Below are 27,795 nucleotides of genomic sequence, written 5' to 3'. Positions count from 1 at the left end.
TGACATAGTGATAGCTTTGAAGCTTTTATTAGGGCTTAGACTCATGAGCGTGGGAGGCTCAGCTTGGGACAACGGAGATTACCCCCATGCCTCCAGCTTCTGCGCTCTGTCCCACAGTGACAGTTCCAAAATTCAGTGGTGTTTTGTGTTAAAGCAGTATACTGCAGTCAGCTGTGCTTCAGGAATTTGGAAGTAATGGAGGCAAGACATCTGTGTAGCATTGGGCAGTTTGGTTGCTGATCCCCAGCTATGCTATTCTCTCTTGCCATTCCTAGTCCTGAGGCTCAGTTTGTTTTAGCAGGAATAACACTGTAAATGGTGAGCATAGTCCCCTCCCTCTTGAGACAAGGCTTCTCTCCTTAATTGTGTATGGGGTGTGAATTTGCGCCTTATACCAGGCTCAGTGGTGGCAGATACAGAAGGAAGAAACAGGCCAGCTTTGTATTAGAAGTGATGCAGAAGGAAGAAACAGTGTGAGATTTCCCCTCTGAGGGTCTGCTTTCTATCCCAGAGGGTATGCACACTGAGTATCCCCCTTCCCCTTGCAGCCCAGCAGCTGTGGTTGCAAGTTGCACCTTCCCGGGGCTTCAGAGAGGCTCCTTGCTGCATTTCCCTACCCCTGCATGCTGCACAGAGGTCAGCACCGCTCTGATCCTTCTTTGCTGCAGGCTCGCGGGAGGGTTGGTGATCCGATCCAGCTTTGGAACAGCCCTTTTTGCCAATTAGCATGCAATCAGAAAAGCATTAGGTAATCAAATGTATGGAAAAGATACCAGAATATTCAGCTGGATTAAACAGAGTTGTAGCACTATTCTTCATCCTGATGATAAGCAATTTTTGTTGTCACATTGCTCGAAAATAATTAACTGTGCTAGAGCAAATGTAATTCATCTGGTTCCAGGAAAAATAAGTTAAATGATTAACTTTCTTGGAAATGAGCTGATCTTAATTATATTCAATTATTATTAGCATTCAATATACTAAAAACTGACACTGAATTTCCAAACTTTAGTAAGATAGGTCAGTCATGTGAATGCAGCTATGCAGAAACGAAAACAATGGCACAAATTCATAAGGAGTTGAATTTCAAAAAACATTGAAGAATGAACCCCTATAAGGTTTCTGGCTTTCTAACCAGAGTTACCCTCCTAAGGCACTTTTTTTTCAAAAAGTAGAGATGGGATTTTTGGTGTGAGTACTGACATTTCAGTTTCTGCATTTAATTAGAAGTATATAGAAGGTTTCAGAACTTGTATTTGTCTGTGGAGAGAAAAAGGTCCTTTGAATAGCAGAAAGAAAATACAGAAAAGGAGAACAGCTATTTTTGCCCCAGCTGGTATCTCGAAATGCTCCTATTTAAAGATAAAACCAAATATTGCTGACCATTTCTTGGTGTATTTTTTTCAGTTGCCATTGAAAATAAACATCATATTGAATATTGTTCCTCTCAGCTTTGAAAAAGTTGTCACAAAATTTAGGCATACAATTCTGAGGCTTGAATGTTTACCAGCCAACACCTTTTGTTCTACAGAGATGCTTGTTAATGAGCACCGTCTGACCACATCGGTGATGTGTCTTTTATGAGTGACTTGTTTTGCACTCTTCTTATGCTGTGCAGGTTCGTTAGTGGCGGCCATCCTAGCCACAGATGATGACTCTGGTATAAATGGAGAAATCACCTACACTGTGAGTGAAGATGACGAAGAGGGTACATTCTTCCTGAACCCCGTTACTGGAGTCTTCAACCTGACCCGCGCATTGGACTACGAAGCACAGCAGTATTATATTCTGACCGTCCGTGCGGAAGATGGAGGAGGCCAATCTACTACCATCAGAGTGTACTTCAATGTATTGGACATAAATGATAACCCACCAGTATTCAGCATGGCTTCATACAGCACGTCTTTGATGGAGAACCTATCTCCAGGATCTGCTATTCTCAACTTCAGCGTCACAGATGCAGATGATGGTAGGCTTTTCCTTATATTCTGATGATAAATGCATATTTCACATTAGCAGTGTATTAGAAGATCAAGTAGAAAGGGCAAATTAGGACTATCCTTAGGATGCCATTGTGTGCTTAGAATTACTCCATGCTGTGTAAGTAGAGGTAATTTTTCTCGTATTCACATTAGGTTTAGGAGGGTGGCTTCATATTGCTGTTGTGGCAATGAATTGCAGAGGAGCTGCATTTTATCTAGAGCTAGTTTCAAGAGTTAAGCACCAGCAAACAAATTATGGTGTTCAGGTTGCACATTTAAATTAGACCTAAACATACTTTCAGGTTTGTTTTTTCTTTAATTTTATGATATATTCTCAGTAAGGTTCTGCTATAAGATATTTAATCTGCAATTATTACATCACGTATCCTGAACTGTACCGTAACTTCTAAGTATATCATTAAGAGGATTGTGATCTATAGGGTATGGATAGCAGAGTTAAAAAACTGACTAAAAGAGATCATGGGAAATTTTCTCTTTAAAATAAGCTTTAATCTTGGGATTATTTATGACATCTAGAAGGTGTTAATGTGTTGGAGTGCTAAAGATACGATCTTTATAGCTTGCTTAAGCATTTTGCCATATAATTTATGTCCAAACAAGAATAATTGCAGAATATGGTCATAAAATACATAAAAATGATTCCGTAGCATACTGCACATTACGTGTCCACAGACATTACTCAGGGTGACTTAATACAAAATTATTTATAGCACTCACACTGACTTTACAGGTGAGGGATATTTTGTGACAAATTAAGCAAACATCTCCTCTCAACTGGAGGCTCAGGAAAGCCCATAATGTCTTACACTGAAATGTGGGCTTCAAGCACAAAGCACCTATGTGCTTCAAGGAACCCCAGGTCATGTATGTATAACAACAGAGCTCATCAAGTTTGTTCAGTGAAACATTTTTTCCCTCAGGAAATGCTTTGTTCAAACTCAGACATTTTTGTGGGAACATTCAAGTGCTGATGGATAGTGCTTTCAGTGATAAAGGATTGTACAACTATTTTTGAGATCAAACTGAGAAAGTGAGAGAGAGAAGTTTCCATAAGATAAGCCAACAAGCTAGAAATTAGACCTTCATGATATTGGTTGTTCTTGTATGGATCTCTTCTTCGCTACTCTTGTCAAAGATCTATTTTTATGTAAGCTAACTATATATTGAAGGAGGAATTTGTGCTTGCATCTACATATCCAGGGAAGTGATTGCTCCTTCAGGCATGTAGAGAAATGGGTTTGTGTCTCATCTATCCCCTCTTATAGTTTGTCTTTTCCTGTCCAAATAATTTTGGTTTCATCACAATATAAAGTGGGTAGAAAATGAAGAAGGAAAAAAAACCTGCAAACCCTAACAACCAAACAAGGGGAAAAAAAACAAGTTTTAAAAAAATAGGATTACGATGCTTGGCTTCAAACATTTTTGACAGTTAATTTCACTTAGCCATTATGGGTCTGTTTTCCTTTTTTCTTGCACCTCATACATTAATTTCCATCTGCATGCAATGGATGTGATCTGTCATAGCACTGACGTATCATTTTACATTCATCATGCACTCAATTAGGAAGGAAGCAAATGAGCATTTGAGGAGCAATGCCATGAAAAGTAAGATATCTATCTTGCCTCTTATATTTTCTGTCACACTGACTTTTCTAACAGGCTGGATTTAAAATTTAATAGGGCAGAAATTTCATTCCAAGAGCATGCCAGGCTGAGTTCCCCAACAGATCTGCAACTTCAGCAAATGTGGTCATCTATTTATATTTTTGTTTGAAGCCCCAAACCTTTTATCCTGTGTTTTCTTGAATTTATCTGGAGTACAGAAATAACTAGTACTATACTGCACTGCATGTGATTCAGACAATGCACACAAATATAATTTAATTGATTATTTACGTTACATGATCCCCAAATTTGAAATAGCTCTGAAAAGACATTGTTTTCTAATGAGGTATACCTGTTGCTTTAGGTACACAAACACTGATAAAGAACAAATTCACTGTGATTGTGAAACAGCTCCCACTGTCATTTTCTTGTTTGATGCACCCCTGGGATTTATGTCAGCTTGAACCATACAAATCCATAATAAACATCAGCTCATCTACAGAACAATAAATGACTCAGTTTCCTTAAATACGTTCATTTTGAGATTCATATATATATATATTTACATATCTAATTAACAGAAAAATAAATGTATTTTCTTGGGACAAAGCAAACATATGTCAATTTGTTAAAATTTTCCTGATGGCAAAAGCCTGCCAAATTTCCCTGTTAGACTAGGAAGTTAGACTCTATAGCATACCTATAGACTATAGGTATTTTTATTTATGGAAAAGAAAAAAAATAGTTTTTTTTTTGTCTCAGTAAATAAAGAAAAATAGGAATGAGATCTTTAAAAGACCATCATGGAAACCGGTGGCTTCATGTCTGAGCTGTTACTCAGAGTTTTACTGTATTAACACTGGAATGAAATAAGCCCAAACCTAAGCAAAGAGGATGCCCCCACATTCACCGTAAGAAAAACCCAGCTCCTAACCTGGAGAGAGAGGGTGGATGAGGTACATAATTCCAGATTTGTGTGCTGTTTGAAACAGAATAGTTCATTAAGAGGCAGTCCCAGCTCCAGTGATATTTAGGAAAATCTCCTTCTGCTTCAGGAGAACCACAATTTAATCTATATAAACATTAGCAATGTTAAGACCTATGAGAATACAGGGCAAGGAATGAGAAGTTACATAGAGGTGAGATAAAGAATAAGTAGTAAATTTAATAGGAATACACCACCATAGAAAACAATGAAAACATTGTATTTAAAAATAATAAAAAATAATTTTCTTCTGTAAGATCTAATTCCTACCCATTTCCAAAGTCAATCGCCAAAATCTTGAATTGCCAGAAAGTACTTTACTGAAATCAAAGACTTCTATCTGTATAATTAATCATTTTAAAGTACAGCCGAACAAAAAATAGAATAGCACTACATTTTCACAGTAATTCACTTGGTCAAAGTAACATAGAAACACTAATATCTGGTGTACAAATGTATTTTTTTAATTGCATTAAAATATTTTGTCTTTCATGTTTGGTTCTATTTACTTTTTAATTAAGTTTCTACAAGAGAAGAAGAGAAAGAGAAAGATGCCAATTAGAGTAGCCACTGGGGAAATGGCAAGTAGGACTAGAGCTCCTAAGTCTGAGCTTAATAAACATCATTGATTAATAAATCGAATACAGGGATAATTTTGATATCAAAACAGTTCAGCTGGAGGGAAAAGAGCTCCTGAGTAAAAATGACTAAATGCACAATGAAGTAATCAGCTGCTTAATCAGGCGGCTTGGTTTCTTTGCATGAAAATGTGAGTTTGAGGGGTAAATGAGTAGCAAACACTTTGTTAATCTGCTAATCATAAAACACATTCTTCATGACCCAAAACAAGAAGAAAAAATCAAAATTAATTAAAATATTAATAATATGAATGTATACTATATTTAAAAGTGTGTATATATGTAATATATTTTTTTTGCTCTATGGCATATTTAGGGACATTTTGTAGCCTTGTCAAGACTCACAATGCGTTTTCCTTACCAAAATTATAAATCACTCCCTGACCATAATTGCTAGTTATGTTTCAGTCATAAGATGAAGGCTGTTCATCTCGTATTTTTGAACACTATTCCATGTATGGTAAGCATACCTCTCCAGTGTATTCACTCTTGGCCTGCTCCATCTAGGCATGGCAGTTTCTGTTTTTTTTTGTTTGTTTTTAATTGGGTGGAAGAATTCATAAAATAATTAAATCAATGATAACTATGTAGCCTAGAAATGGGAAGAAAGGAACAAAGAAGCTGTTCTGTAGGAAGCAGAACTTTTGAGGTTTGGTTTCTGAAAGAAAACGCTTTAAATCCTTTGTCCGTAACCATCATAGATGGAACAAATTACACATGTTCTCACCGTGAGGCTCCCGCTGAAAGAAGTACAGAGAAAAGCTCTGATGGCCATTCCCTCTGTGGGCACTAGTAGGGCACTAATTAGTGCCCTAATTAGTTCCCTCTAATTAGCAACATCCTTCCCTGTCTCTCTTCAACTCATGTCAGAATTTAATTATTTCAAAGGCTTCTGTTCCACCATGAAACTTGCCTGAAATTAGCTGATGGATTCAAAAATGATGATGGGGAAGCTGAACAGGCAGCATGATCATATAATCCTCATTTTGATAGGAAATGAGGCTAGAAACATTTATATCTAGGTCAGTGAGATTAAGTCATGCTCTTATCTTTTTTCTCCTGCCTGACCAGGCCCCAACTCGCAGCTGTCCTTCAGCATCACCTCTGGGGACAGTGCAGGACACTTTGGCATCGACAGCAGCGGGGTGCTGAGCCTCCAGCAGCCTTTGGATCGGGAAAGCCAATCTTTCTATAGCCTCGTCGTGCAAGTCCACGACATGGCCCCTCTCCCGGCCTCCAGGTACACAAGCACAGCCCAAGTTTCAATTATTCTGCTGGACGTGAACGACAGCCCTCCCAGCTTTATCTCTCCGAAGCTGACCTACATCCCAGAGAACACGCCGATAGATACGGTTGTGTTCAAAGCACAGGCAACTGACCCCGACAGCGGTCCGAACAGCTACATCGAGTACAGTCTGCTTAGGCCTCTGGGAAACAAATTCAGCATCGGCACTATCGATGGGGAAGTCAGGCTAACCGGGGAGCTCGACAGAGAAGCTGTGTCCAACTACACGTTGACCGTGGTGGCTACCGACAAGGGTCAGCCATCTCTTTCTTCATCTACAGATGTGGTAGTTATAGTCCTCGACATTAATGATAACAACCCCCTTTTTGCACAAAAGCTTTATAAAGTAGAGGTGGGAGAAAATACATTAACGGGGACAGATTTAATCCAGGTACTTGCTACCGATGGAGATGAGGGTACAAACGGGCAAGTCCGCTATGCCATCGTGAGTGGAGATACCAATAATGAGTTTCGCATTGACTCTGTGACGGGGGTGATAACAGTTGCTAAGCCTTTGGACAGAGAGAAGAAGCCCTCCTATACATTGACAGTTCAGTCCTCCGATCGTGGAAGCAGCCCAAGGACTGACACCACGGCAGTCAATATTATTCTGAAGGATGTCAATGATTATGTTCCCACATTTGAGCTTTCTCCCTACTCCGTGAATGTCCCTGAGAATTTAGAGATGCTTCCCAAGGTCATTCTTCAGGTGAGTACGTTCAGCAAATAAATATGTATTTGCTACAACTATTAGTGTGCCTTACGATATGTTGTTAATATGTAGTGTCTTTCCTCCACAATTAAAAAAAAAAAAAAAGACAAAATTGAAAAGTTCTCTTTTGGCTGTAATCTAATATGCATTGGTTGATGTTTTGTTTTCCTTTTTGTTTTTTTAGTTGTTTTTTACCAAAATTTTATATTAGGCTTTGAAGGGTCTTTTTTTGTCATTGTTTTCACCTGACCTATCTTCCTACGCACACTGGGACTTTAAGAGTTTGGTCTATTCTCTCAGGTCAGTCTCAACTTCGATGCAACAAATCTCTCCATCTGATCATTGCCTACATAGGATGAGGCTCTGATCCAAATGTTGAAAGAGCACTAAATGGATTCAGACAGCAGGATGTGCAGTGCTTTCTTTGATACTCAGCTCAGCCTATACCAAGTCATCTGCGTATTTCACTACATCCCAATGCAGTCTTTACTATGTTTATGCTTGAGAAAAATAAGTAATTAACTATTTAAAAATTTTCAAACAACGCTTTTGAGTCCATCACCACTGTGTTAAGTCTTTGTACAATTACTGATAGTTTATAATAGCCCTTAAGGCATTGGGTTTAATTCAATCCATTAATTTGAATTAATGTCATAGAGAATATTTTTTCCTTCCCAATAAAATTGTGCAGACCGTGCACTTACCAGATACTGATATTTCTCCCCATATCTTTGTGTTGCTTTTGTAGGTTGTAGCAAGGGACGATGATCAAGGCCTAAACAGCAAGCTTACGTATGTTCTCGTGGGTGGAAATGAAGAAGGAGCCTTTATTCTCTCAGCCAGTGGAGAGCTCCGCTTGGTGCAGAGCCTGGACCGAGAGACAAAGGAGCAGTATGTTTTACTCATCACCGCTGCTGATTCAGGTAAAATGCACAGTCTCTTCTGGTTAAATCTTGTATCACTTGAAAACATTGTATTCTGGGTGTAAAAGAAATACTTTTACGATGGTCTGAAATTGTACTGCATGGAGATTTGTACACAAGCTTCAGTTTAGATCTCTGGGGTGAAATCCGGGCTCACATGATGTCAAAGGGAGTTCAGTTTCTGGAAATCAGGATTTTATCCTTATGTCTAGTTGTGCGATATTAGGACTCACTACAGCTTTAGGTAGGTTGGTTTATTTTCCCCCATAGTAGTAAGTGATCCTACCTGGGTCATGAGAGCCTCATGAACGGCAATGAAAAACTGTATAATGTTGTCATTGGAAATGTGCAGACAGGTCAAATCAATGGCCAGAAAGCAGCTATGGACTACTCAATTAATCTTACTGAAATGTTACCCGTGAAAAGTAATGACAATTTATATTTCAGCATTTTAATTTTCTGCTTTGCTCAGCATCCAGTCTTACGTTTGCTCCAAAATCCCGAATGTATTCTAAGTTCCCTCAGTTTAAAACACAGACATGAATTCTTGTTATGAAGATTAATCACATTTTTACTTTAGGTGTCTGAGCATAAAATTTGGTTGCAGATTTGGGTATGAATATTAGTAACAAAGACATTCTTCATCATATTCTGGACTGATCTCCAGTCCCCCAGAGTCTGATGGGATGTAATTTATTGCAGAATTTGTTCTTACTTTCTATTAATAAAAATAGAAGCAATCCCAACTTGTTGACAAGTTGATGCAATTTTGTTTTCTGCCATATTGTGTGCAGGATCTTATGTCAGTGACAATATCTATGGCTTATATTTTCCTATTGCAGCAGTGCTCAGGTATTTCACAGTCTGGGCACAGCTGAAGTTGTGAAACAGTTTTAGGACTTGACGTATCATTTGTCTTGTACTTTGGCTAGATATACTATATTGCATTGTATTTTTTTACACTGGCTTACCAGTGTAAAGTATAGCTGCAAAGTGCTCACTTGTGACTTGGATGTGCTTGGGCTTGAATATCCTTATGTTCCTTCAGAAGGTGAGGCTGGATATAAGAGAAAGCAGATCCTTGATGCCTGTTTACTGTCCCAGTCCAAGTTAGCAGGACTGGGCATCAATTAGGACCCTATAGCACATAGCCCTACACAAAAAATACACGATGTCTGAACTGATAAGGGATGTGTCAAGTGGAAAACAATTACTCTTCCCAGAAAAAGGAGCAAGAAATCTGTTTCACCCTGCGCCTAGCACCATGTATAAGCCAAAAGTTTGACAATAGCATAATCTTTTCCTAAACTCTGGTTCCTAAAAAATATGAAATCCCCCCAAAAATTAACCCAACCATAGCAAATGAAAATATTTATTTGTGTTGGGAGACTTCTGACTTTCAACTAGTCCAGAGGAGATTTTAGTTCATGAAGTGTGCATGGGGCCTTTGCCTTAAGTAGCTGACAAGAATAGCAACATATTTCATTAGTTCCTATGTTTAAAAACGCAGATATTATGCTGATTAAGCATAATTTGAAGATTTTTTATATAAAATAATAGCTATGTTATCATAGCAGCATATTTCATTAGTTCCTATGTTTAAAAACACAGATATTATGCTGATCAAGCATAATTTGAAGATTTTTTATATAAAATAATAGCTATGTTATCATAATGCTAAATCACAAGATATTACTCCCTCTTGTCAATATTAAAAGATGCTAGCAAAAGTGTTCAAAAACAGATGCTAAATAGTAACTTAAAGTTAAGTTTAACTGTTCTAGAGTATTTGTTTTATTTAGTTAAATATGTTTTAGTTGATTTAATTAAAATTTAATATGATTTATTAAAATAATAAAATTTAATTTAATAATTTAATTAAAATTTAATTAAAATTAAATATGAGATAGAGTGTGCTATCTAGAGTAGCAAAAGTTTACAACATGACTAATGCATAGGCATATGATTTGCTATAGTTTTTACCGACCCTGTGGATAAAGTTAGACGGTATCTTTTGATCAGACTGGAGACTTACCCTAAATTCATACTATCAAAGAAAGCATTTAAAACTGTTAGTTATGATTTATCTAAACTAAAGTACCACGGGAAAATCTCCTGGTCCTGCAGAAGTCAATGCCAAAACTTCCCTTGATTTCATGGAAGCAGGTTGCGGACCGCAGTCATAACAGGTACTCTGAGTACTCTAAATATATTACATGCTGAGGAAATCCTATGGGATCCCTGTTATGTTTAAATTAGTCATACTGAGTTCAGCAGTCTAGGTGGTAAAGAACACTGTGGCATATAATTTGTTTGAGGCCTCTTAAGGAGTGATGGTTGTCACAAAAAGGTGGAACAAACGGACCAAGCTACAGACTCTGAGATCTCTGTCTAGCTGTGTCTCGAATTTTATATTACTATATATTACATTATCATATGTTGAATGTATACGCAGTACCGTAGACATTTGGCAGCCAAGTTAGAAAAATATTATGGAGGAGGAAACCTCTTTTAAAACAAATTGTAGCTTATCAGAAGAAGAATGTATTACTTTAAAATATACAAAATGTTTTAAAAGCTACCAGTATGGGTGTGTGATGGATATCCAGGTGCCAACATACTGACCTTTACTAGTTGGTGCATTCATTAAATAAGGTAGTTCTGGCTGTACTACCAAAATGATGGCAGTGACACTATCTTGAAACGTGTAAGAAAAGTGTTTCAAGTATTACATTCTTGAGCAGCTGATAAACATTTATAGAAGAGATTCTCACAGGCATGTCCAGTTCTTTGCCTCATGTAATTATTTCTTTCTAGTATCTTAGCTTGAATTTGTTAGATAATGCTTCTGTTCCTAGACAGCAGGATCTTACATAGAGTAAATTCAGTGAGAAACACACATACAGAACTGTGCTCCTCAGGAGGAAAGCAGTGCCTGCCAAAATGTTGAAGAAAGCAGGCGTGTCTGAATTCATCCACATCCGTATTATCTCCGAAAATAAATCAAGGGAAAGGTATTCTACTTTGCACTTTGAGTATGGCTTTTATTAGCTGTAATAAACAGTCTTTTGGGTTGCCTTTAGCAGCCCAAGCAGCAGGCTTGCCCATATATGGTGCATCTTATTTATTTATTTATTTTTTTTTTTCCAGATAAAAATCATGGTAGACGTCCAGATGCAGTTAGCTCTGGAAATGTCTGGGTAGTACATCAAGGGCAAAATTCTGCGTCCAGCCCATTTCCCATTCTTTTTAGGATCTACATCTCAATTTTTATATGCTGTACTGACTAATTTAAAACATTCAAGGATGATACCTTACTCCTATAGAAGTCTATGCCAACTCTTCCCTTTGTTTCAAAGAATCAGACACAATACATGCTTAGAAGCACCTTTAGACATAAGGACTGAGGGATTCTCAACTTTTTGGATGTCTTCCTGATCTCCCTAAACATAATCAAGGATTTCTTACTTATGTTTATTATCAGTTCATCAGTTTGTGACTGTGGTTCTTATAGTTCTTTTATAATGTTTATTGAGAAGTTGATGGAAAAATTAATTATTTTTATCTAGAGGTGTCAGTCTAATATACTGAAAACAATCCATGGCCTCTCTACAAGGCGTAGACACTTCGCTCATGCACATTGCTTCACCCCGTACCTTATGTGTTTTGTAACACATATTGGCAGGACATACCCTGAGTCTATTTGTAGCAGATGAAGGATTACGACATGGCAAAGCATCAGCCCTCATATGTGAAGCATGAGCTAGCTAGCAGGGCTGCGTGGGATCGGGTGCTCGTGCTAGCTGAGGAGCCTCTAGGCTTCAAAATGCCTTGCAGGCATGCTCTCCCGGAGCCTGGATTTAGGGACATGTGAGAAGAGTTCATGAGTTACTGAGTATTAAGAGTTGAGCCGAGCTGCTCGTAAGAGTGCTGGGCAGGTGAGACAGGGACTGCTGGCAGGACAACTTGCACCAGCAATGGGAATTGGGCACTTGTCGGAAAAATGTTTTCCCGAGGATTATTCTCAGACCAGAAGTGAGTGTCATGATCTGTGTATCGTCCTGGCTCTGGTCCAGCTATTCCTTGACCTTAACTGCTATCCTCCACCTAGTCCTCGAGGTAGATCTTGGGCCTACAGAGTTTTCCCTCTCCTCTGGGGGAGGGCAAAAACTGATAAAACATTTTCTGGTGCTTAGATGAGTGTGGCAGATGACACAGTGAGTTGTGGCCACGCAGTCTGCTTCGTGCCCAGTTTCCATGACACAGCCTGCACAAAGGTTCATGATTTCAGCCTCTTCCCTCACTTTTGCATTTCCACCTTACTGTTTGGTCTCAGGAGACTTCTGCTCTAAGTAGTAAGGTTTTACAAAGCATCTTCCGGAGCTGTACACTTGTGGCTTTGTTTGAGATATAAAACATAATTCAACCTCAAAGTTCACCCATCCCAATTTAGAGCCCCTCTTGCAGCACAAGCTGTAGACCAGAGTGTGTGAATTATAAATACAGTGACAAGCAAAATGATGGACTGTGGAATAACACGATAGTGTTTAAATTGCACATGCTCCCCCAAAATATCTGCTAACATAAACGCCAAGAAACCTACGTGCAGCTATTTGAATGTGTCTTTACAGGACTGTTTCTACCACATAAATCATTTGTTTTGCTTAGCTCTACCCTTCTTCATGGCAAAATGGTTGAGAAAAGAGACTTTCTAAATTATTTTTTTCACCCCATCTGGTGGGGACCCAGCAATGGGTAAACAGTCAGTCCTGGCAGTGTGACAAGGACTGGTGCAGCCGCTTTTATCATCCGGGGGCTTTAACTCTTTGAGCCATTTTCTGGAGAAAATGTTAGCATTCCAGCAGTCCTCCTCCTTTTATTTATTGGTCACAGGGAGGTAGAGTAGCACATCTGGAAACCTGCTAGCTGCCCAGGACTACTGTTTAAATAAACTGCAACCACCATATCTGTTTTGGTTGGACAGAACGACATGTTGCCACAATAAAACCAAAATCACAATGTGATGTTTCTAATTAGCTGTGTTGCTGTACATTTTTTAATTATTTTGTTAAATAAGCTATTTACTGATTTAGGTGAATAGTTCTGAAAGAAATGAATCAGTGGACTGATAAATATATTTAGTTAGCTGATCGTCGTATACCTCCCTGGCCTGTGGAAAAAAAACAACCATATGTTTTTTCTTTACAAAATGTTGGCCCTCAACTTACGCATTCTTTCCTTCAAGAATGCAGGAGGGCAACCAAACATAGAGGTTATATCCTTCTCAGGAATTCTCATTTGACATATGCTTTTGGTTCACTTCAATCTTAAAATCAAATTAAATCTGACAATGCAGTTGTATTGTTCTTCTCACTCTTTCGTTTGACACGTTTTGAAGTATTTCCTGGTTTGGGGTGACAAGTAAAGGACTGTATTTTCGTATTAGAAAAACTTCAGCCTCTTTATTTTCCAGTAATAGAAAGAGTCTCAAGGGTTAACATTTTGCGAGATTTATATGACTGGGCTTAAGGACATTTATACTTATCCTGTTTTCTTAGCATATACTGTTTCTACTTAACAGGCAGTGTGAAAAGATGTTGCCTTAAAAGAATGAGTTGTATTTTTAAAACAAATTAAACTATTTTTAAATCTTGGTGCTCTCAAAACAAACAAACAACTCAAAAATCTCCTTTAGAAGTGGCCTGTTTTCCATGTTTTATATGTTATGTCTAAATATGCACATCACTTCGGCCATTGGTGAACTAAATGAAGTTGACGTATGCTTACCTTGGTGCTTAGCAGTTTACATAATGAATGCTCTCTTCTCTGCTCTGTTTTATGCCACAGCTGTTCCACAATGAATGTTGGTTTCTATCCCAGCCCCATTTATTTCCATGCTGTTAGGGAAGCTCTTCCTCATGCCAATACTATCTACTTTGAGCCTAGTTTTGCTATTTTACTAGTTGTATTATTTTTACTATTGTGCTACTGGTACTAAAGCTATTGTTTTAGTAGTTTAGCATGTCTTTTTATTTATTTATTTATTTCTGAAGCACACTGGAGGAAAACTGGCAGCAGTCTCATCAGGGAGTTTACAGCATTTATTTTGTGTTACCATCATCTAAAATCAGGAGAGAGGGAAATCAATAGCAGCTTTTTTTTTCACTTGTGGAAGGCTAATAGCAGGATCCTACCCTTTCTGAGAGCCTAGAAACTCTTGGCAGTGTTTTAATTTCTCTCTAGAAGGCAACAGGCTCAGAAAAATGTTTAGGCAGCAGGAGTAAGGCAAAGTCAGTTGTATGTCCCCCAGGGAGTAATTGTCAAGGAAGAGAGTGTATTCATGTCTATATGATGTGACATATTTACTCCCCAGAGGAGATGAGGCTTTAGCCCATCCCTTCAGAGGACTGCCCTACAAGATGTGTAATCCAGACCCAGAATACCATTTGAGGGATTCGGTCTTTTATTTGGAGTTAAACCTTCCTTATTAGATCACTTTTTTCAAAATAGTTCAGCGAGAGTCTCTGGACTAAATCCAAGTGTATGTATTCCCCGGGGTGGGGTGCGGGAGAGGTGTGTGTTCGGATTGGCAAGCGGCTCAAGCTGGTCAACACAAGCTAAAATACCTATGAAAAGAAGGAAAGTTACTTTTTCACTTAGGTTAAAATCACAGGCAGAACTTCAGCTTTGAGACCAACTTCAGCTGATGGCGGATTTTATTTGGACAAGGCAAGCAGAGTTAGAAATGCATGTTAAAATCTTTATCCTCTTTAGTTCAGGCATACTTTTGCTACTTTTAGAAAAATACTCAGTTTAAGTACGTGCTTCTCCATTCAAACATTTCTTGTGTTGAGATTGTGGAGAACCCAGCAAGTCACTGGCAAGCTTAGTTCAAATGAGATAATCTGTTTTTAGCTGAAGGTTGCTGGATGAACTGGTTTCCATTTCATTGTCTTCTGGTTTTGGTTGGGTTAGAGTTAATATTCTTCTTTTGGTTCATCAAAAATAGTGATGAGAATTCCCTTATCTCTTAATGAACATAATTTGATGCCATGTAGAAAGAATGAATAATGAGTGTGGATGACGTTATTGCTTGCTCTATGAGGTTATTGCATTAAAAATGAAGGAAAGAGGAATATTCTGTATTTCAGTGTTGTTTGTCATTATACACGATTTCTTATCACAAAAATATTTATAAAATATTTGTATATTTATTAATAAAAGTAACAGAGGAAAAAAAAAGAAATAAATGGCTACAAATAACAGCTTTGCCAGGCATGTGTGTGCCATGAAATGTTGAAGCTGGTTTCTGCTTCTTTTTAAAGGGTTCATTTAATAAAAGCAATTAGCATCATCTTTAACTCAGTATTACAAATTTATCTGATTAATGACAAAATATTTAAAATTTTAATGATAAAAGTGTTGAACTACGCTAAGCTGGGATCGACTGTACTATGTACTGTATTGTGTGGAAGACATAGTTCAAAGAACCCTCACCACTCAGTTTTTCAGGTAGCTTATCTACTTAGTAGGGATGTTTCTTCTCCTTTATTTCCATCCATGCTTTTGTTTAGACAGCTCGCACTGCTGTGAAATACTTTTCTTGCTTTCATTGAAACACCATTATTTTCTCAAGTTGTACAATTGTGTCTTGTGTTAGTTTCTTGAATGTCAGCCTGTGTTCACAAAAGATTCATTGACACCTACTGTAATATGTAGCAAATACAAATGGGATTCAAGCATGAAATGTTTATTCATAAGCCAAAGAAGATTAATATACACTTTTTTTTTTTTTACAGTTCCTTATTTGCTTTCTATTTCTTTGTTTTTCCCTTTCTCACTTTATGCTGCTGTTGTCTGTCATGAATATATTTCATCTACCTTTGTGCTTCTACTGTGACCATGTTCCCAGTTCACATCTAGTTCCAATGGCAATGTTTCCTTCTGCCACTGGTCAAACAGAAAGTACCACCATGCTTTATGGATTTTGGATTACCAGCTTGACCAGCAGTCAGTCCCGCTCAAATCAGCGTGAAGTACATTAAACAACCCAGATATTGTCCTGATCCTCAGTGTCATCTCATGTGTGGGATCTTAAGATCTATTTCTCTCAGCCCCACCATCACTGCAGTACAGTTTTATTATATATTATATAATATTATATAATATTATATATTATATATTTTATTATATATATTGGACAGTCATGTATACAATATGTCTGCTGATTACCAGTAAATGGTTGTGGATATATAGACGGGCAGTGATGAAAAAATGAGAATTGAACTTCAGAAATATGCCAAGGCATTTTAATTTTCTTTGTGTTTTGCGCAGTACAACAAAAATACTGTGCATTATTGATCCAAATGAATGAGAACAGGACTGTCAGACATTTAAGCTGCGTTCGGTGTTTTCCTGGCTATTTTTTCTTTACTATTATTATTTCTTAAAATGTTGTTGCTAGTTAGAGGGGAAAAAAGTAGGTATATCTGTTTGAAAAAAAAAAAAGTTTCATTTATATAAACTGGAAAACGAGTAAGAATATAATGCTTAATTTGTAGGATTTAGCAGTCAATAAAAAACTTCAAGGAAAAAAGAACTGTTAGTTCAGAAATTCTGAGGCTGTTACACTCCTCTCATCTATTCATTCATCCATCTCTCTATGATTAGCTTGGAACTCTTAAATGAAAGTTAGTGTAAAATGTTTGCCCTTCTGCTTACATCACTGTTATATGAAATCCTACTGCAAATGTGCTCAGTTTGCTGAATGTAATTTTTTTTTCAAAACACTAAGATAACGAAAGTAGTCATTATGGCATGGAAGGAAAAAATTTCAGCCTTTGATAAATAGTAAGACTTTTCCAGTCATAATTATCTTAAACCATTTTCTAAATAAAATATAACACCTTACAAATTGAAAGTTTGCTAACTGATTCTTCAACAACAAATCTACAATTTCAGGAAGCCTTAATTACAAGGATAAAATCAGTAAAACATTCACATATGGCCTCAACACTTATCCTGCTGGTTAATCTTTGCTATTTATAAAGGGTGTTTTTAAAGCATAATTCAAAATCATGCATTACAGGAATTTTGCTGTGGGATATTCAGGAGTCACAAGCAGTCAAAAATTGACTTAGTCAGCAGTCCCTGCAGGAGCCAGCTTCTCTGTTTTTTCTGTTTACAGCAATAACTTATAATAAGGTTAAGTAATTTGGCGGTTTTAAGAAAATACTTTTTTTTAAATCTCGGTGCCTTTAAGTTATTCTTTAAATCTAGCTACAGTCACCAGAGGCCCTGGTGGTGTGTACCGTCATGCCTCCCCTTGGAGAACTGCGTGCACCGTGGAAACATGGAGATGCACCCTAAAAGCAGTCTTTTACCAGTTTTTGTTACAAGCATTATATTAAGTTGTGAGAAATTGGCCTTTTTCTTGTGAAACTTACTTGGAAGAAGGCAATTTTTTGCTGTGGAATTAAATGCAGTTCTTGCAAAAAAACCTGTGGTAGCTTCATGGATCTTTTCTAGGCACCATCCCCAGTGAGTGACCTGTAACTTAGACGTTAACAGATTACAAGTGTTTGTCGAGGGTTGTACAGCACATGAGATAAATGGTTGTGGCTTTTGTGAAAGGAAAGCAAAACCTGACAGCCACGAGTTGCTGACATCTGCTTATATCAGAAGCCCAGCATCCATCTGCATTCTGCAGTCAGAATCTTTCAGCCTTTCCTTCATCAATTTTAAAGTTTGCTAAACAAAAGTAGCAATGGGGGAAAAATGCTAAACTGGAGGAATATAACAGCTACTGTTTTTCAGCTGAATAAGTGATACATTTATAATAATGTGGATGGGTATAGAAAGAGGTTGTTACATGGAACAGTTTGAAGTTGGGGTATACTGTACTTTTGGTTTATTGTGTAGGTTTTATTTTCAGTCTTTATTTCCGTTCTGCTGGGTCTGCTTCTGTAATAGCATTTTTTCTCTCTTGGTAAACAGCTGCATGTAACTTGTTCTGATGAGCAGGTCAGAGGATAAGAGAAGGGACAGGGGAAGGTGTGTATACACCGAGGAACTTAAAACTGTGTGCACGCAAGTCCCACTCTTTTGATAGTATAATTAGCTATTGAGTAGCTGAATAGCATATTGCAGTTCAGTGTTGCCCCGTTTGTGAAACTGCAAAGGTTAGAGAATCCATAGAGTGCAGTTATTCAAATAGGGAATTATCAAAATGTAAAAATTGTGTAGATAAAAGCAGTTGAGGGAGCCTGTAATGCATCACTATTTGGGACAGAGATTTCTTTTGCAGAGAGATAAAGATGTTGTCAAAACATTCATGAGGATGTGTGCACATGCATATATCTAAGTGGGGCTGGACTTGTAATTGCCTGAAAAAGCCTGTGCTCTGTCTTGTGAAGATTATATATATATATATATATATACATATATATAATATATATATTTGATGACTTGAAATGATGGATGTATTCACAAATTTAGGTCTGTTTGTTCACAGCTTCTTTAGTCTAGGAGGATGAAGGAAGATGTTGAGGTTTCTAATATCAGATGCAGTAAAGGAAAGTCTCTTTTTCTCATCAGGTGATGCTAGCAGACATGCAGAGCTATCCTAGGGACTCCCTTGTTCTCGTGAAATGAAAGTTCAGTTAAATCAGCTTTGGGAAGCTTGAGGTGTGAGTGCTGCTGCTTTGTACCAACTTATCTGTCTTAAAATTCAGATCTGACACTTTCAGAAATTTGTGAAATCTGGGCACATGCGTGGTTTCATTTGTCATTCACCTGTTGAAGTGACTGAAAGTAGGGGTAGCTTCTAAGCTTCTTATTACACATGTTTATTAACTACTTATTTCAGCTTTTGCTTTTTAAGATTTAATAGGAAAGCATGTATGAAAAACGAGTAAGAGGAAAGCAAAGTACAGTCTGTATATCCAGCCAGGGTGAATATTTGTGGTGCAGTCTTGTAAAACTAACTACTTATTTTGCTCATTTGCGTATGCACTCTCTTTTGTATTCCAGGTAAATTAATTTAAGCTTATCCATGTTTCAAATCAAGCTCCTTGTGTACTGAAAATCAACTAGTTGCATTTTAACTTACTTTATTTGCATGTTTATTTTAAAATTCTTTGCTTGTGTGAGGCTCAGCACACTCTATCTGCATTTAAATGCATTTAGAAAGATTGGCTGCTTTATTATGAGACAGGCCTTGTTTACTTGAGTGAAAAAGTTAGTGCTCTGTAATAACACATACAGCTTCTAGCCCTGGGACTCATTCACTGAGTGTTTGACTGCAGAAGTGAAATCCGCTTTGTTGCAAAGCAACACGTTTCAGTGAGGCAAAAATTCCACTTCTGTTAAATCGCTTTCCAATTTTCAGGATAATGATGTGTTTAATTTACCACAAAACATGGTAAACTGCCTGCAGTATGAGTTTGGATTAGTTGTTTAGATTCATTTTATTTAATTTTAATCTTTTTTTTTTTAAGTAAAATGTATCTCTAGTTTTTTACTAAGTTTATTGTTAGTTTTCTAGCACCTAATTTTGATATTTTAATGCTGGCAAAAACTTCGACTTCCTGGTTTCTGAAAGGAATAATAGTTTTACTATCTGCTGTGCTAACTATGGCACAGACAAAACCCAGGATCCATTAAAACTTCAAACAATTTGTGGATAATGTTATGAGCACAGTCTCCTATTTCTAATTTTTGCTGTAGGCCATACAGTACCTACCCCACTGTCGAGAGGATTTCCCAGCACATCATCTTTTCCTGAAATTTCTTGGAGCAAATAACTTCTAGTTATTCTCTAACTTCTCTTTAGGGCCAGTTCTAACTTTTATACTGACACATTTGCAGCATCATCCTCTTTTTGTGGCCAACAGCCACAAACGAGGACTAGTGGATGGGGCGGAAGACGTGCTTGGCGATCCCTGCCAGTCCTGCCTTGCTGAAGCAGGCAGAAGTGGAGGGTAAGAGAGAAGAGAGCTCCTGCCCCTCTGCTGCTCCCTGCCCACCCCATGGTCCCCTGCTGCCATTTTGTCACATCACCTCCTCAAACATTCCCTACAGAGAGGGGAGCTGCGGCCCACAGCTGGATGAGCCCGAGGTGGCCTCTCATAACCTCGTCCTGCAACTTGTCCTCCACTGCGGGCCTCCAAGGAGCAGGCTCCCAAGGTCTGCTCCTTCTCTCCGTCCCCAGACACATGTTTACTTTGCAGATGTAAGCAAAAAGCTTAAATTTTTGGAAGAACATCCGTGGGAAGCAATTTTCTTCCTGAACTCAGCGTTGCTATTTTGACACTATCCCAGGTTAATCTTTATTTCAACAATGACGTGTGGACATTTGCGGGGCTCTCTGCTTAATGTATATGTACGGCTGTCACCTAGAAAATTAACTGTTCAGTTCATAAAAACAGACCACAGCACACAGATATTGGAAAATCAAAATAATATTAATGATATATTAATGTCATCTTTTAAGTTTTAAAGATCTGATGGTCACTGAACAGACAATCTGATCTCTCCCATTTATTTCCCTGAGTTAACTTATGTTCTCTGGCTATTAATCATTTGATGTCTGTTTCATTCCTCCGTCTGTCTAGAAAATGCTTTTTCAACATGAATGTTTTAAGCCTTTGTGAGAGACTGTGTTTTGGAATCTGAAGGAGCTAGTAGTATAGCTCTAGGGAAATGCTCTAAATAAGAGGTGGGTGTCTGACAAATAATTACTACTACTGCTGAAAAATAGTCCAAAATACTATGAAAAATTGGTATAAATTTTCATGCAAGCTCACTAAAAGAAAAGAGTACATTTGTGGCACTCCAAGCTGTCTGTAGGGGTATGCAAAGTCTTGTGTGACTGCGTACAACAATTTTACGTAGATTGTAAACATGCCTGATTTATCAAAATGGGGGCATCCTGAGTGTTTGGCTAATAGAGCAGAATTTACACAAAATTTACTACACTTATTTATGCAAAATGTTAAACACAGTTGGAAAAAAAAAAGGATGATGCTCTAACATAATTGGAATAACTGATTGAGGAAGATTTGCTATCGAAGCAAAACTAAGAAATCTGGGAACTCAGCCCGACCATGGAAAGTACTTCTTTCACCACAAATATGACATCTACATTTTATGAAACCTACTTATTACCAGGGGCCAAATTCTGTGGTCTTTATGCAAGCAGAACTTTCACTGGAAGTTCACTGAGGACGGTAGAGTTTGGCCCCAAGCTATTTCTTTTCCATAGAAAATTACTTCATTTGTAATTTCCTCTTCTTATATTTCTCAGTAACTGCAGAAATGTGAGCTGGTCGTTTAATTTCAAGTGAATGCAAGCTTTAAGAACTCTGTGAAATTGCAACTTTATCTTTCAGTGTAATAGAATAAAGGAGTAAATTTGTGGACGTGATGTTTTACTTAGAGGGGAAAAAAGGCACACTTGGAGAACTACATAGACAGGAAACCAGCGTAGATGTGTGAGTTTTTCCATCTAAGTAAAATGAGAAAGATTTTTGGTTTTGAACTGAAGAATGGTGACTTAGGATGTTGCAAACAGCTGAATTAATACTGGACTTCTGGGATACTTCTGTGAGCCACAAGCTAGCACCGAATGAGATCTGGGTTATTTATAATACCCTAGCTAATTTTATTAGTATGGTGCTCAACCTTGGCTGGTATATTCACTTCTCTAAGGCTAATGCAAATGTGTCCATCCTGTGCTATGCCTTGTAGATGCATCCAATGGGGAAGTAATGGCCATCAAGTGCCTTATGAAGAGCCAACTGCCCTTCAGATTCATGCAAGTGCTCTGCTTTTGACAAGTGTGTTGCATTGGTAAGGAATATATAGACAGGTAACACTTGTGGAGTGAGGCCATAAATGAACAAAAAGAGAGTACAGGGCTAAAAAAAAAAAAAAAAAATCTGTCCTTTTTCTTCCTCTGCATTGCATTATCGCCTGCTCTCAATGGTCCATGTAAAACAACAGAACAGTGAAGTAGCCAAATAGAAACTTTGAAGATTATTGGATATGTCTAAACTTAAAAGTATGATGAAGAGTGAAATACCAGGCCTGATGGTTGTCTGCAGCTAAGTTTCCATGGCTTTCAGCAGGACTGGGATCTGACCCTTGGAGCACCTGCTTGGTGTACCCTACAAATTCATGTTGCTCACAGAGGATAGCGGACTGAGGCTGGCTGGAGGCAAATGGTGAATCAAAAGTTGCTGTTATCAGTGTAACTCTGAGCAGGAAAATATCCATAGCCCATAAGCAAATACTACCTCTGGCATCTCTTTCCATTACGGGATCAAGGACTTAATAGCCATGCAGGAGAAAAACACAACCCATCGCAGCATGTTGCTTGTTGTGTGTGTCCCTGCAGTACTGTGCCAGCAGACATAGGCATCCTCTTCCTTTTCCCCATGCTGATGGGAAGTCTTGTGAATGCAGCTGGCGTGGCACTGAGCCCCAGCCCCTTTCAGCCTGCAGAGCACCCCGCCAGTATGTGCCTGAGCTCATCCCACCTCCCTAGCGTTGGGTTACATCTCATGGCACCTTCCGGAGAAGCTGCCACTGCGGTTCATTTTGTGAAGAAACTTCACAGATTGAATTTTCCAGCGTTGGCTTTTTGAGTCAGCAATTACATCTAAAACAATGAGTTTTGGGGCTTAGCTGCAAGTTAGCTTTCTTTTCCAGGCTGCATTGCATTACTGATGCTCTTTGAATGGGACTTACCTAATATTAATCTCTGAATTATGCACAATTTGTTTTATCACCTGTGAAACTTAACAACTTTCAGCTTTTCATTTCATTAGCTGTGAGATGGATGTCGATTAAATGTGTTTGGAAGGCCAGAGCTTGATGACACACGCAGCGAATACCACTGAGGACTCCATTTCGTTTAATGCAGTAATAATAAACGCTCCATGGGCAATATTTCAGCAATCAGGAACACTTTTGCAGCCCTTTCTATCTATAAGTGTTTGGCTAAATGACAAAATAGAGAAAAAAGAAAAAAAAAAGTAAAAAAAAATGAGTCAGTGACTTAATGTAACCTTCGTGGCTGAAAGTATATTAATTGGCAGAATGAATTACCTCAGAACAGAGCAGAGAAAGGGCTCCATTGTGCGCGGCCATGGCGTGAAACCTATCCTCTCTGGCTCTCATGTTCTTTCCTCAGCATCGTGGTCCAGCCTGTCCCATCAGCTGGCTTCGAAGTGAGCCCTGCAAGATTTATAGCATGTCTCCACTGGACACTCATTCGTTCGGTCTGTTTGCGCATTATGCTGAGTTACTTCAAAGTATTTCGCGATGGGAAACCTCCTTCCCCTGCAGCAGCAGCTGCTCCCAGCTCCTCCCTCAGATGGTGTGATGCTCCTTCAGCCTGCAGGGGTTAAAACTGGGGAAAACGGGTCATCAGTTGCTCTTTCCTACAAAAGCTCAATGTCTGGAGCCTTTGCCAGGACCGCGTGAGACCCAAGTGCAGAGATGCTGAGGCCCAGCAGTAACCTTGTGCAGCAGTGACCTGATCATCTGCTGGGACGGAGGGATTAGGGCAGTCACACAGGGACTGCCTGTGTTTTATCAAATGACAGCTCAGTGTAATAAACTTTCCTTTCAGCAAGAACTCAAACCGATCTCCGGGGTGCTGGCCCAAAGCATTTCATTAGCATTGCTTTTTCCCCAGTCCAGCCAATAGTGAATTATTGTGTGTCTTTGAGATTGAGGGGGAAAGGAATCCAATCTTGGGTAAACCAGGCATGGTCATCATCTGTCTTTTGAGTAAAAGTGCTGTATGATGGGAGTTTTGAGCTCTTCTCTCTCTCTTATTCCCCCCCACCTCCACACACACACTTTTGCTAGGTATTCAAAGAATAACAGGATCCCATTTTTTCAGGGACCCTCAGTGAAGAATTTGGTTAGCAGAAGGTGTCTTGATGATTGTTGGCTCAAAACAAGAGCAATAAACTATCAAATACAGCATGAACTTGTAAAATTTTTTGGTGTTTTTTTTTTTTTTCCGGTTTTGACAAAGGAAAAGTTTAAAGGGAATAAATACTGAGAGACTGCACATGAATATGCATGCCATTTCTCACTTGTTTGTGCTCTCCAGAGTTAAGTATCAGGGTAAGAAGGAAAGCTGGAGGTTAAATTAGTCCGATTTCCTGTAAACCAGCAATATCCCATCAGGGCAAGCAGTGTGCTGCAGCGTTCCTTGCCGCTAGAGATGCTTGCTTCTACGGGGAAATCAAGGCTGCATGAGTCTGGAGACAACGCAACCTTCTCACCCGTTCAGGGAAGGTTTCTCTAGGTCAGGGTGTGACCGGCAGTGGAAGTACTGTGCGGAAAGCTGGGGTTTGCCACTGTTTCCACTCTATTTGTTCTGCGGATAAGTAAATTGAAGGCTGGAGTCTTCACGGCTGTCAGTGTGCCACCTTTGAATGACTTCTCAAAGGCAACCACATGTTCAAATTGGTCCTAATTGTTACAGGAAGGCTTCTGAGTGGTTCCAAGACCGTCTTTTTCCACTGAGCTTGTATTACAAAATGTTGCTGGAATTAGATGAAATGAGTAAAAAAAAAAATGTTTTTTTGTTTGTTTTTTCTTTTTCTTTCGCAGCTTGTACTTAATGTCAAGATGCCTTTGAAACAAATCTGACCTTGTCCCGTATGTTGAATTGGCTTTCTCGCTTTGTGAGCTGTGACATGTTCAATCATTAGGCTTTAAATCGGGGATGGCAGACCTCAGATTAACACTGTGGTATTTGTAACCTCTGGCATTCTCTATCCCACTTTCCCGCAGGATCTCCTGCCCTCACTGGCACTGGAACCATCGCTGTCACAGTGGATGATGTCAACGACAATGTGCCCACATTCGCCTTTAATGTGTATTCTGCCATTGTTCCTGAGGATGCACCTACAGGGACAGATATTTTGCTAGTAAACTCCTCGGACGCTGATGCTTCTACAAATGCCGTTATTAGGTAGGTCGTTTAGCACCACTGAGTGCAGTCCTGCCTCGTACCTCGCCTGAAGATTTTTTTTTCATAGTGTCCATCATCAACAAGACATAAAGCTTTAAGGCACAAAAGGACAGTGTGCAGCTGAATTCTTTCAGCAAATCTGACTTTTTTTTATTTTTTTAAGTAAGCTTTTAGAAACGTATTAAGGTCAAGGAAAGTTGCAGTACTGTTTTTTAATTTTTTACTACATTAAAAGCAAATGGGAGTCTAACTCACACCTAAGCGTTGTTGTTGATGGGCTAAATTTCTTGCTAAGTATAGACAAAAAAAACAACTCAAATATAATAAATGGATTAAGAAATTAAGCTGGCAGTCCTTACATATACATTCTCTGACTAAAGAAATGTGGCATAGGTTGTGAATATTTTGTGTTATTGACTACCGTCAGGTTTTTTAGCCTTTTTAAAGGCTTTAGCGTTATATTTAGCATAGCATTTAGAACTGAGGACTTGTAATTAAGGACATGGTTAATTTTCTTTTAAAGTCATCATGTTCCCTACGTAAATCTACAGTCAATTAATGTCTTGAGTTTAGAGCCCAATTTACAGAATTATACAAGACCAGAAGTGAGATGTATCCTAGTTGGGAAAACAACAAAAGGTTAAAATTTGACATTTTTACCTTTAAATTCCAACTGGTTTGCACAGCTCAGTTGATGCAACCCTGTGTCTTAACTGGCCGCTGGGCCGAACACTGGCCATTGCTAGTTCACAGGAAAGAGTAATGAAGATGCTAAGTGGCAGTGACAAGGTAAAGATTATCCACTGAGGACAGATTTATTGGTAATGGAATACAAGTCAGATTCTAATTAGTTATTAAATCACAAGAACATGTAGGTGATCTCTTCAAAATTAACTTTTATTAATGTAAACACCCATGTCTGTTTCCAAACTTAAAAAAAAAAAAAAACACAGAATATAAAAGCAGCTTATTTATTTGCAGTTTCTATTTATTCTTCAAAGTGTGTAAGAATATCATTGTGCTCATAAGAGAAAAAAAGGAAATAAAGCAGAATTATGTTATAATGAAGCAAGTGTATATAAAATACTGTAATATTTTCTTTCAAATAGCTACAAGCCATAAGTAGGAACTTTATGTCGTGGCATCTTTAAATATTTGAAAAGTGTCCAAAATTTCCATTTATTAAATTGTGAAACAATGAAGCTTTTAATCCATTTCACTCTCACTCAGAGAAACTATTTCTGGAAAGCTTCTTTAAAAAAATGAATTCCATACAAGTCATGAAAGATTATAATGATCGCATCCCATAACCAAAAATTATCAGGGTGCTCTAAGATTTCTTTACTATGTTTGAATTGCTTTGATATTTCTGCTATTAGTCTTTATCACTCACTCAATACCTCATAGTAGAATAGTTGATTAAAATATTTTTTCGTAAGAAGCTATTTTAAGATTGTTTTGAGGTTTTGTTTTGCACTTTTTAGACTCAGAAACATACTTTGTTTTTCTTTGACAGAATTTGTCCAGGTTTAGCATTTAGAATAATGCAAATCTTAAAATATGACTGGTATTAAAGAACTAACAAAAGCTAGAGGAACCAGAATACATAAGCCCTTCTTGTCAGAGGTGCTGAGCACTCAAAAATTCCTTCTCAGTCTTGTTAGACCCCATTCCAAAATAAAATCTTTGATTTCCATAGATGGTATGTAAAATTCCATGTTAAGATTTTCATATAAAGTCAAAAAATGAACTTTATTATGCAAAAAGTAGCTAATCTTCTGCAAAACTGTAACATATCAATATATGCCAACTCTTTTTCCTCTTATTTCTGGTAATAACCTATGAAGTCATTACAGGGAGCTGATGAGGTTGTAGATGGTAATGCATGCTTGAATAGTATTGTTGAAGGCAGTATAAATAAGAAGGGTCAGCACAGTCAAAAGGCCAGATTTTAAGCACTTCAGTCACTTTCCTTTTATATTGTCACTATTACAAAGGTTCATGTGTTTATCTTTTGGCTTCATTTGGAAATTTTTTTTTCGTAAATACAGACACTTGCATTGTCCACTTGGTTTGCATGAAGTTGTACTCAGCTATAACTCAGAATATCCCATGGCAAATGTAATTTCTTTTTAAATGTCTCTCACAGTGCCTTTCTAACAGTAATGCCTGAGCCATTCTTTGTACGTGGAAGTACACGAGAGACTGTCTCACACAATGTTAAAACACTGCAAATCACAGATGAAATGTGTCCGTGCTGCCGGCATTTAGAGAGATTTAAGTGGTGCTTTAAGCTTTGTGCACATTCCTTCCACCCTAGATGCACTTTTCTTTGGCTGGAGAATAATTACATATGGCCATCATATTGAATCATAATTAAGCAATTAAAATATGCTCCTGGCTTTCTGTAGAGATTAATGACTGAGCATGAGAGGTTGCCACAGCCTATTACACAGGCTGGCTATCAGTCCTCTAGGAAAAGCTTCTGGCCTGTGTTATTATTTCTGTCATAGCCTGTTTTGATTTTGAAAAGTTGAAGATGTGAATGTTACTCTCTTTCATAACAGTAGTTTTCTTCTGAATCTTTTGTATAATTGTGTACTTCAGAAAAGTTGCTACTGTGCCATAACAGGCTTCTCTGAAGA

General features: G+C 38.1%; 1 protein-coding gene across 1 annotated transcript in view; it reads left to right on the top strand.

Annotated features, from left to right (window-relative positions):
* The window catches only part of FAT4 (FAT atypical cadherin 4), a 150,382-nt gene that overhangs the window by 84,388 nt on the left and 38,199 nt on the right, over positions 1-27,795 (top strand). Inside the window, exons 5-8 of the mRNA XM_035554857.2 lie at positions 1,619-1,969; positions 6,303-7,225; positions 7,977-8,151; positions 24,970-25,150. Coding sequence (XP_035410750.1) covers positions 1,619-1,969; positions 6,303-7,225; positions 7,977-8,151; positions 24,970-25,150 — 1,630 coding nt within the window. The remainder of the gene's footprint in view (positions 1-1,618; positions 1,970-6,302; positions 7,226-7,976; positions 8,152-24,969; positions 25,151-27,795) is intronic.

Source organism: Cygnus atratus, chromosome 4, assembly GCF_013377495.2.
Source record: "Cygnus atratus isolate AKBS03 ecotype Queensland, Australia chromosome 4, CAtr_DNAZoo_HiC_assembly, whole genome shotgun sequence".
Lineage (NCBI taxonomy): Eukaryota > Metazoa > Chordata > Aves > Anseriformes > Anatidae > Cygnus > Cygnus atratus.
The sequence above is the reverse complement of the archived record's forward strand: the minus strand, read 5'-3'. Positions and strand labels throughout refer to the sequence as shown.